This window comes from Mustela putorius, unplaced genomic scaffold (assembly GCF_011764305.1).
Source record: "Mustela putorius furo isolate JIRA1106 unplaced genomic scaffold, ASM1176430v1.1 tig00000083_pilon_pilon_pilon, whole genome shotgun sequence".
Taxonomy (NCBI): domain Eukaryota; kingdom Metazoa; phylum Chordata; class Mammalia; order Carnivora; family Mustelidae; genus Mustela; species Mustela putorius.
Window position 1 is genome coordinate 8,280,009 of NW_025421273.1, and position 11,339 is coordinate 8,291,347.

The window sequence follows — 11,339 nt, forward strand, 5'->3', positions numbered from 1 at the left end:
CCCATCCGTGAAATTCCACCCAACTTAATTAAAATGTCTAATCGTTTCTGACTCATTACTGTACTTTTTGATTTGTTACAGAAGTTTGTGTGCTTCCCTGGGCTTGCTGTGTTTGCCATCTGTGTTCCTGCTGGTCTCCCAAATCTGGTTGTTATTAGTGAATCACTAACTTTGTCTTGAAATAATCCTTATTATACACACCCTCATACTTTTAATCATGATCATCCTGAAATTTAAAACGTTCTCACGTAGAACACAGATAAAAATCAGTATTTCTTTAAATTATTATGACCTATGGAAGGTAAGAACTCGAGGAGGCCTTTTGGTTGACCCAGCGTGGTGGCTGTCTCCCCAGGCTGCACATTGAACTCGTCTGGAAAGGCGTCTGGCCACCAGGCTAATGACATCAGAATTTCTGCACTGGGGAGCCTGGGCATAATTTTTAAACTCCCCAGGTGATTACACCGTGCAGCCGGAGTGGACAATCACTGCTTTAAACCACATCCCCCTCCAGCAGTCTCCTGCCCCTCGTTTTCAAAATGGAAGGCAAGGAGACCCCTGGGTGGTAGGGTGTCCCTTGCCAATGGTAAAGCCAGGGTGAGACAAAGCCACAACTGAAACCTGAATTTCCTAACATGCTGTTCAATTTGCATTTACCATCTCCAAGACTCAGATGAATGTAAGGGAACAGAGGGGGGTTCTGCCGATTGTGGCCCCGATGATTCTATTTCCCAGGCTTCATTTCTTCTGATTCGCCACCTTCTGTGTGTCTTGGCCCCGCTGCCGGACTGGTCTAGTTCGGAGCAAAGTCATGCAGGAATGCTATGCTAGGGCCCCACAGCAGCCCCATAACTGACAGGCGTTCTTTCTCCTTCCGTGGAACCATCTTAGTGAGTGGCTCACCGCTGAAGACTTCACTAAGTGGGTTACCAAAAACCCTGCTCTATAGCAACCCATGAAAAACCTCTAACTAACCCCATATTCAGGAATGAAGAAAGTAATCCTGGATATGCACCCATTTTTAGGTACATAAGGATGTTTACAGCAGCACTGTTTATGTAGTGGGAAAGTGGGAAACAAATTTCAAAAATGTACCCTTAAATTTAAAAAAAGCTATAAAACATATGCAATATATTCCCAATTTGGTAAAAGTAAATATGTTAAGTAAATATGTATCCACATAATGAAAAAAAGTTGAGTGGCTGGGTTATAGATGATTATCTTCTCTCTTTTTAAGTTTTCCATATTTTCAAGTTTTTCTCTAAAGCATATGTCTCTCATTTAAAACAAGAGAAAAACATTTTTTTCCTAAAGGAGGACAATAAACACATGTACAGAACTGTATTTGGTTACAACTTGATTTTGATACCCTTCTCCTTTTTTCTCTCTAGACCAAGGACATGAACCAGGCACTTAACTTCCTGCCACGCTCTACAGGAGGAATAAACATTTTAGCAGGAGACTGATTAGAATCTGCCTGACTTCACTTAGGTAAGTCAAAAGCAAAGAAAAATTTTAGTGTCATAGAATATTTTTTCATGACATTAGACACATATTAACATGGCCCATCTTTCTAGTCTCCACGTTATTTAACTGAGCTTCATATTTCTGGAGCATTTTCCATGTACCAGGGACCCTTCTAGGCTTGGGAACTTTATGATCAACAAAAAATGTCTAGAGCCCTGTTTCTTGTGGCTCTTATATTGAGGGAGGCTGGGAAGAGACAATAGAACATGTTAATGAGAAGTAGAATGAAGCAGGAAGAGGGTAGGGAGTGCTGGGGCTGGTGAGTGGGGGAGGGAAGCTGTTATTTTAAATAGAGGAGCTGGGAGTGCCTTAGTGGTGAGGTCACTTTAGAGAAGGGACCTGACAGGGGCAGCCAGTCCTGTGAGTATCTGGGACAAAGAACATTTCAAGCAGCTTTCTGGTAAATAAAGGGGAAAACCTCTTTCCTGTTCCACTATTCTTTGGGCCACCTGCAATCACATTCCTGATGGACGTTTAGACAGTTCGGAGAGCCACAGAATGGCCTGAGGAATATCTTCTGTGGAAAGTGAGGGCCAGAAAAAGAGAAAACTTTGAGGGGAAAAAAGGGATTTGTGCAAGTCAGCACCTAGAAAAATGTCATATCTTTGCCTTCTCAATAGTGCTTTAGTGAACTATGTAAAAAGCTACTTATGGTGGAGACATAGGCTGAATTGGCTAAAAAACAAAACATTTCCTGAATCTTACCTAAAACATGTACTAATTATAGATCTTTGCCTGGAAAGGACATGAATAAGCCATACATTTAACATAAAATTGTTTCTAATCTTTAACCTTTATTAAATGTATGAACAGAAAAGGCTAACAATTTAATGCATAAGCTTAAATTTTATGACAAATGATTATTTCTACTGAAAAAAGTGTTCCTACACTTATATTTATGGAAAACACAAAAAATTAAGATACTTACAGAAATCAATTTATTACCAATGCTTTTGAAGTAAAAGAAATTTCCCTCTCCTTTCCTCTCACATAGAAAAAAGAACTAGAAACCTAATCATTAATATTTTGATTTCAATCTGTAAAACACACTTGCCTTAAGTTAAACTGCCAACATTAATTCTTTAGAGTTTAAAATAAAAGATGACATTATACCTATAGTCAAGGTTTCCATGGAACAAAACCACTGTAATTGCAGCTTCATAAAGAACAATCGTGCAGCACAAGGCGGCCTTTTTATTCTCGGGGTTTTATATTACCAACAAAATCCTCAAGAGCGGAGATAATCTGAAAGGATTTGAGTTCCATTTTAACTCAAATTTACCATCTCTCAATTCACGTGATCAAATAGAGGGAACTCTGGTATCACCTCAGTCACTCAGCAGGAGGGGAAGTTGGCCTCTAGAGTGTATGTGAGATGGAGCATCTCCTCTAGGGATAAGCTGAAGACTTTCAGGGGCTATTAAAATATCAATTTCTTTATATACTAAGTTTTATCTCTAGAAACACAAGGATAATGGTCACGCTCCTTTTCAAAAACGGAGCTTGGTTTCTAGGCAAAATTAATGTTGCATCAAGAACCACATATTTTCTTTCTAAAAAAACTAGAAGGAGTTCTGAAGTCCCAGGTCCTTTCTAAATCTTTCCAGACTTCCTGGTCATAAAATTCCTTCCTTTGTGAGAAGTCTGGGGATCTTTAAGAACAGAACCATCGAGAGAGAGGAGGACGGAATGCTGACTAAAGATTGGAAGGCAGACGGTAAGATTCCTTCCAAATCCCCCAGATAGATACGTATTTCTAGGACCTGAACTGAGTGAGCGAGTCTTACGTTTTCTTGAAATGCCCAGGCCAAATTAAGTTACAATGCCAAGAATGTTACCTAACACTGACACTGAATTATGGCTTTTAGTAACAGAGTCTGGAATTCCTGGCTATTGAGGGTCTGTCTGCCATTAGAGAGACAGGTGAAAAAGTAGTTTCATGCCACATAAATAAGTATATAAACATTAAACGGAGGGAGAGACTGGCCTGGGAGATTAAGAACAAGCGTGAATAGTATTTTCCTCTTAAGACACATACAGAAAAGCGAAGTGGAAATGGAGGCTCTTAAATGTTTCTGAAATATCCAAATGATAGAGAATCATGGGTGCTCGGGTTCAGAAGACCCTCAAGGCATGACTCCTATCTTCAGCACTTCCACAACCCTGTTCAAGTTCAATCTGAACACAAGTGAAAGCTTCACCTACCCCAGGAAGCCTCTTCCCCTCATACAGTTCTATCCCTGTGAACACTTCCCTTTACTAAGGAAGTATGTTTTCTAGAACTTCTCTTCACCAGCCCTGGTTTGATTCCATAAAGCAGGGACCCCAAATCCACTTCTGGCACAGGCCAGAAGTGATAGGGACCAGGGCCAACTAAAGAGCGCACTGCCATTGTCAACGGCCAGCCACTGCTCTGTTCCAGCTGGCAGCTGCTGTGTGGGACACAGGTCCCGGTCAGTTTTTGTGATGAAGAAAGCCAGGAATCTGAATTTTTGTAGCAATGTCTTGGTTTTTTTGAATGCATAAGGAATAAATTACGGAGTTCAAACAGCTCTGGGAGATCAACTAACCCAAACCTTCTATAGAGAGAGAAAACAGAGATCCAGAATAGAAAAAGCAACTGGCCCAAAGCCAATCAGAGGCATGCCGGGGCGGCAGAGAGCCCAAAACATAAGTTCCCATGTCTTCCAGCACAAAAATGCAGACTGTGAGTGAATAGTGCCTTCAGCCTATAGACTTGTTAAAGATTTCTGAATGAAGAATCCGCTTTAGCTCACTACCTGTATCAAGTCATCACAGTCCCCGTCTCGTTTTTAAACAGCGTCCTTTCAAGCTGAGAGAATATGAAGCAGAAGTTATAAGGCCAGACTGGGGAGACACACAACTCCAGTCTGCAAGCCTGGCTCCACCACTTGCCGCCTGCAGGGCACCTCTCCCAACTAGGCTTCAGCGCCTTGGTCTATGAAACAGGGCCCATAGTGCCCACCTGAGTGTTGCTGGGAAAATTAAATGAGCTAATACGCATCAGGTGCTTACAGCGTGCCTGACAGAGTAAGCACGTCGTGGTCAACATGATTACTTCCCAGAGAAAGAATTTCAGCACGCCAAGAAGAGAGTTAATGCAAACATACTAAGCAAAACCACACAAAACCACATGTCCTAGAAAATTAGGAGTCCTGACAAAAATTAATTATAGCAGCTAGTTCCTTGACAGAGATTAAGGCAGATGTAGACTTTAGAAATTAGAGATTTAAATTATGGCCACAAATGTAACCACGAACCCATAAATCAAACTCTCAGCACTCACCAAAACAAGAAAGATTCAGTAAGCTTCCTGTTTTCTCCTCCAGTCTTGGACAAGTCCTAGCATACAAAGGATCTACTCCATCCTGGGCTCTTCCTCATTGAGCTGATTCTCTAAACAATTACGTCAACCATCTCTTCCCTTCTATCATCTCGAAGGACTAGTAGGGACCAAGTCCCTCAAAAGTTCTTCCATTCAGCTAGACCTTTAGTCTTCTCATTTCCCTTTCGCTATACACTAGCAAAAGACAAAGACAGCAAATACATTCTTTTAAAAAAGGGAAAAAAAATGTATCCTTCCTTCGATGTCGCAACCCAGTCACTGTCTCCATACAGTCCTAGCTCTACCGTGTTTATCACGCAGGTCCCTGCTAGGAGGAGACTGCAATTTCAGCCAAGAGAAAGAGCATGTATGCATCAGGAGAATTCTCAGAGGTTCACTGACCATCAGAAGGGGCAGGAATGCCTGGTCTCACATCACAGAAGCCATAAACAGAAATCAGCACTGCCGCTCCGGTCATCAAAGCACGAGACGCTAAATAAAGTGATCTTTCCCAGGGCCTCAGTGCACCCTATGGGTCTGAGGATCCAGTCTCCGGCTTTGCGTATCACTATGTACAATGCTTATAACGGTTACATTTATTGATCGCTACATACCAGCTACAGAGGAACGCCCTGTACATGCATCAACCCATTTAATTCCCCTACTAAGCAAAGTAGGTACTGTCATCTCTCATTTCACAAACAGGGAAACTGAAGCCCTGAGGGGTAGAGTCACTTGCTGAAAGATACATAGTAAGAGGGTTACCTGGGTGGCTCAGTACATTAAGCATCTGCCTTGGGCTCAATTCATGACCCTAGGGTCTCTGGATCAAGCCCCACATTTGGCTCCTTGCTCAGCAAGGGACCTGCTTCTCCCTCTCCCCTACTTGTGCACACGTGCGCTCTCTCTCATATGAATAAAATCTTTAAAAAATTTTTAAAAAGATACACAGTAAAAGCAGGAGGGCAAGGACACCAACCCAAGTGGTTGGCTTTAGAAGTTAACTAGTTAACCACTTCCCAAAATTGCAACTATAGATTTCTGATATGACTTTCCTCACGCAGACTGTATCAGAGGGTTCACAGGCATCTGACCAGCTCCAGGGAGATAAGTGGGGTCTCAGGGCCTTTAACTTCCCTTTACAGATCACTCAATTTACTCTCACTGGCAGAAGCTCCATTCCTATATAGTTTTACTCAAGGAAAACTTGGGCAGAGGCTCTCTGAAGCACCAAAAAGGCACTTCCCACATCCTTTTATAGGGGACATGTGAAATCTGTGGTCCATGGGTTTAATCGGAAGAGGTAGATTGATCTTTTTCTTCTGTAGGACAAAAAGTGTATGATTTCAAAGTCCAGGAAAGGACAAGTGATGGCTAGCAAGTAGAAAAGGAGCCAAATGAAAAGCATATATATATATATATATATGAATGAATAGTGATCTTAGTCCCCAGGGAAATGCAGCTTAAAACCACAATGAAGACACCACTCTTCAACAAGCAGGTTGGCCAAAGTAAAAAGTGTAACAAGTATTGATGAGGATATGGAGAAAATGGAACCCCCATATAGCGCTGGCAGGAGTGTGAAAGAAGGCAGGTGCTTTGGAAAACAATCAGGCAGTCCCTCCAAAGGTTGCAAGAGGACCCAGAAATTCCAAGAGGCACGGCCACACACAAATTTGGACATAGACGTTCGTAGCAGCATTATGCATAAACAGAAAGTGGAAGTTACCTGGATGACTATTAATTGATGAATAAATGAAATGCGGTATATCTGTACAATAAAATATTTGCAACAAAAAGGAATATAGTACTGACAGATACAGGCAATGCACTGAAAGACCATGAAAACATTACACTAAGAAGCCAGTCACAAAAAACACGTATTACATTATTCTACTTATAGATCTTCAACTTACAATGGCGTTACATTCCAATAAACCCATCATAAGTTGAAGATGCATTTAATACACCTAACCTCTGATCCCAGCTCAGACTAGGCTACCTTAAACATGTTCAGAACACAGTCTACAGTTGGGCAAAATCATCTAACACGAGGCCTATAATAACGTGTTGAAGAGACCATGTAATTTATTGAATGCTGCACTGAAAGTAAAACAAACAAACAAAACAAAAAAACCCAGAATGGTTATATGGGTACAGAATGGTTGTAAATGGACCAGTTGTTTATCCTCCTGACTGAGTGGCTGGGAGCTTTAGTTGGCTGCTGGCTCAAACTGCATACTGCTAGCCCAGGAAATGATAAAAAAAAAATCAAAATTCAGGGTACAGTTTCTACTTTATGTGTATCACCTTTACACCACCGTAAAGTCAAACCATGACAACTCTAACTCGGGGACTGTCTGTAAATGAAATGTCCAGAATAGGACAATATGCAGAAAGTGTATTAGTCATTGCCTAGGGCTAGGGGGTTGGGAGGAATGAGGAGGAACTGCTAATGCAGAGGGTTTCTTTTTGGAATTGGCGGTGAGGGTTGTGCAAGTCTCAGTATAGTAAGAGTCCTTAGATTGCAGACTTTAAATGTGTGAATTGTAAATTTGTAAATGTGAGTTCTCTCTCCCTAAAGCAGTCCTGTTTTTTAAAAGATCTTTAAAAACCAGTTACCAAGTAAAACTACTAGTGTATTCCAGGAGAATCTGTGTCTTTGTGAATGAGAAACCATAATCGCAGAAGTGGCAGAAACCCAAAGCAATTTCAGCAGGGGGAAAAAAACTAAAAGAGTCTGTATGAAAGGGGGAAGAGGAACCAATTTCCATTTAACCGAATTTCAAGGTAGTAGGTGTGTCGGGGTCATATCACCCCAAATGCATAGATATTACACGATGGGTTGCATAACTAAATTCTGACCTTCTCACCAAAAAGCTATCAGTTCCAAAAATAAAGGATTTAGAGGAGAGGTGAGATTTAAAAACAAACAAGAAAAACAGGCAAAGGCTGATATTAGCTTTTTGGAGACTCTAAAAAAAGTTTGCAAATGTAAGGATCCTCTGGCATACTCTACCCCGTGTTCACAAAATAAGGATAGGGATTTCCGTGTAAAATGTACACCATTTCCTAAGATGAATTTAGAAACAGGACTTAAATTTAACTAGAAAAAGTAGAGCCTTCAAGTTCTGGAGCTGAGGGTAAGACATGAACAGCGAGATCAGTGCTGGGATCTCAGTGTTTGAAATTCAGGAGAAAGATTTAAAAGTAAAGGGCCTGCCAAGCTACCCAGTCATGTATCTCCTTAATAATGAGACTTTAGCAGAAATCAATGCAATCTCTGACCAAAGTGAATACAGAGTCCTAATGTGGCAATATGTCAAATGATAATATGGAAGTTTCATGGCCATTAGCAGATGCGGCGTTAACACATTTTTGGAAACAGAATAAGAATTTCGTTTACATTTTTAGCCTTGAACTTTCAAACTACAACCAAACCCTTTACTCCCACTCTGTCTTAAGCATCATTTGTATGGAAAAAAAATCAGCCTACTGCTTTCTTTAAGAACAGGCAAGCCATTAATTGATCCAATGTGTTGGCAGCTCTGGAGAACCTTTTTAGACAGGAATAAACGATGCCTCTTTCTGTTCGAAGAAGCCACATTTAACATTTCATGCATATGCACACAGAAACATTTAAGGAATCCTGCAAATTAGCTAACAATCCTCTTGGAATTTAGAGAACAAAAAAAAAAAAAAAAAAAAGGAGCAAACCTCCTTCACAACCCCTCAAATCAGAGTTTAGATACTAAACGTTTAAAGATACTTTACATGACCTAAAGTGCTCTTCCATAGTCTTCCAAATCCTTGAATATCATCAAGTTTAAGTAATGCTCCTAGGACTCAATGTTGGGGTACCAACTTTTCCCCTACAAAACTCAAGAAAAAAACATCAAGTGCCTCTAAATGCTGTATCATAGCTTTTCTAAGTGAACTGCCTGTCCTCTTCATTAATTAAGGAACTGCACTTTTCTGGCCTATGTGTTAAAAGTATTGAACTTTCCCTAGTTTACCTATGTTAAGGTTGACAGCTGCTTTGTTGAAGACGGCTGGTGTTGACTACAGGTGATACGGCTGTCAAAAGGAAAACTTGTCCCCAAGAAAGCACCCCCCCCCCAAACAATACAGCCAAAGCTTGGTGTTCCATTTCACCAGCAGCACTGTTTTTAAAAAGCACTAGCTTTTAAAGAAAATGACATCTTTGAACAGGCAACTCCTGTCAGAAAATGCATGTCATTTCTATTCCCCCACCCCCCCTTAATGGATGCCACAGCCTCAACCCAGGAACCCCTCTGGGGAAGGAGGGCCCAACTGAAGGAAGCCAGTCTGCTAAAAGTAGCTAGTTATGCTGACAAGCCTGGAGAGGACTCCCCCCCCCACCCCACCCCCCGCCTTGATTCCTACGGTGGAAGCAGTGCTATGTCAGGCCCAGGGGTAAATATATACGAGTTTAGGGCAGTAATGTATTTCTAGCTCCGGCACCCCTCAGTCATTAGGAAAATCTTACTATTTCTACCCTGAAGTCGCCTCATTCTTGCCAGAAAGAAAACCTTCAGCATATTTAATCTCCCAATCAGGCAAATGATAATGCAATATTGGAAAAGCAGGCATAACTTTAGGGCCACCATGCTCTTCTTAGCTGGTTGAGGATTATTTACCTTTGTGCCTGCATGTCAGTTTCTCCGAATGACAGAGCACAGGACTTTTATTATTATTTACGACGTGCGTCAACCCGGCGGGGGGTGGGGTGGGGAACCTCTTAACCTCCCAGGAAGGGTTGAAACCTGACTTGACGGAGCAAGTTAGCGGTGGTGAGCAGCTAGCCCCAGTAACCCTACCCGCCTCCCGACACAGAAACGCCTGCACAAGGAGTGTACCCGATGCACACAGTCGTGCCGCGCTGAGTTATCAGATCTATCGGTTCCAAACAGGTGCGGGGCCGGTCAGTAACTGAGAACCATATGCGAGCCCTGCCCCCCAAACTTCACGTTCCAGATCCTCCTCGGGAAAGTTAGCCCACCCCGGCGAACCCACGTCGCAGCGGTGCTATGCTAATTGGAACACACTCTCCGGTTTCCCCCCTTGCCCGGATCTGATTAGTCCTGCTCTGTAAACCCCCCGAAGTAAAGCGAAGCAAAACTTAATAGGTCCAGGGAACAGACACGCGCCTTCTGCGCAGACTTCCCAGAAAGGAGCTGGGAGGCAGGCGCTGGATCCTCCTCAGCGCCCACATCCCTTGGGGCTCCCCCTTCCCCGCGGCGCACCCGCCCGGGGCGCTTACCTGCATGGGACATGGTGATGGTCTCGTTGGTGCTGGAGCCCACGTTGAAGATGACCACCGCGGAGGCGTTCTGCAGGAACGCGTTCCGAATCTTATCCCTATACGTGCAGTTGCCCTTGGGGATGAGGGCTATCCAGTTCTTGCCATGGGCCGGGGCGGCGAACTTGGTGCTGGGGTCGCAGGCTAGGCGGTCGTGGGCCGAGCTGGCCATGACCACCTCCCCGCGGGCGTCCTGCTTGGGCGAGTGCTCCCCGTAGCGCCCGCACTCAGTCTTCTCGGTGTGCAGCTCCGTGCCGCCGCCGCCCGCCACTCCCGGCCCGGGGTCCGGCGCGGGCTCCGCGTAGGTGATGTTCACGAAGGCGGTGTACCATTCCTCCTTCTCAGCCACGGTGAAGTCCAGGCAGAGCAGATGCACGAAACAAAAGGAAAGCAGCCATGTTGAGAGAGCCAGACTGCGGCACGCTTGGATGAGAGACATTGCCATCTTTATCCGCCGGGGCCCCTTCCCCGCCCCCCGCGCCCTCCCCCCGCCCCGTCCCTCCTCCCCGGCCCCGGCCAACCCCGGGCCGGCAGCTTCTTCTCCTCCTTCTCCTCGCGTTCACTCCGGGGACCTGCGGGCCCGCGGCCCGGACGCGCAGCCGCCGCGGGGGCCGAGTTCCGAGCGAGGGGATGGCGCCGGCCCCTTCCCCTTTCAGCAGGAGCGTGGCGGTTGCATTTCGCTTCACCGGCGCTGGAGGGGCGCGGGCGGAGGAGGCGCTTGGGCTTGCGGAGGAGTCCAGCTGCCGAGTGTCCGGCTCCTTGGTCCGGCTTCTGCTTGTCTCATAGGGGTGGCAGGGGCCGCTGGAGCGTGCGGGGTGGCGGCTCCGCGCGCTCCGGCCCCGGCGGGAGCAGGCGCGGCTGCTCCAAGCCCCGGGGGCCGCCGAGGGTGTCCCGGCCGCTGCTGCCGCCGCCGAGCGCTCCGGCGAGCGGCGGCTCCTGCTCCGCGCCGGTTCCCTCGCGCTCCGAACGCCGCTGCGCTCCTCTGTTCGCCGGGTGGCTGCGCCGTGGATGCGCTCGCCGGAGGAGGGGACGGCTCCGGGGCAGAGGGAGAGAGCGGACAGAGGAGAGTCCGAGGTCTGTGTATGTCTGTATATGTTTGTGTGTGTGTGTGTACTGTGTGCGTGCAAGGAGGAGCTTAGTGTG

The 11,339-nt window shown here is 45.2% G+C and overlaps 1 protein-coding gene across 1 annotated transcript in view; it reads right to left on the reverse strand.

Moving 5' to 3' along the window:
* The window catches only part of RNF150 (ring finger protein 150), a 272,530-nt gene extending 261,855 nt beyond the window's left edge, over positions 1 to 10,675 (reverse strand). The window contains exon 1 of the mRNA XM_004768461.3: positions 10,158 to 10,675. Coding sequence (XP_004768518.1) covers positions 10,158 to 10,641 — 484 coding nt within the window. The 5' untranslated portion in view covers positions 10,642 to 10,675. The remainder of the gene's footprint in view (positions 1 to 10,157) is intronic.
* Between the last annotated feature and the right edge of the window lie 664 nt (positions 10,676 to 11,339).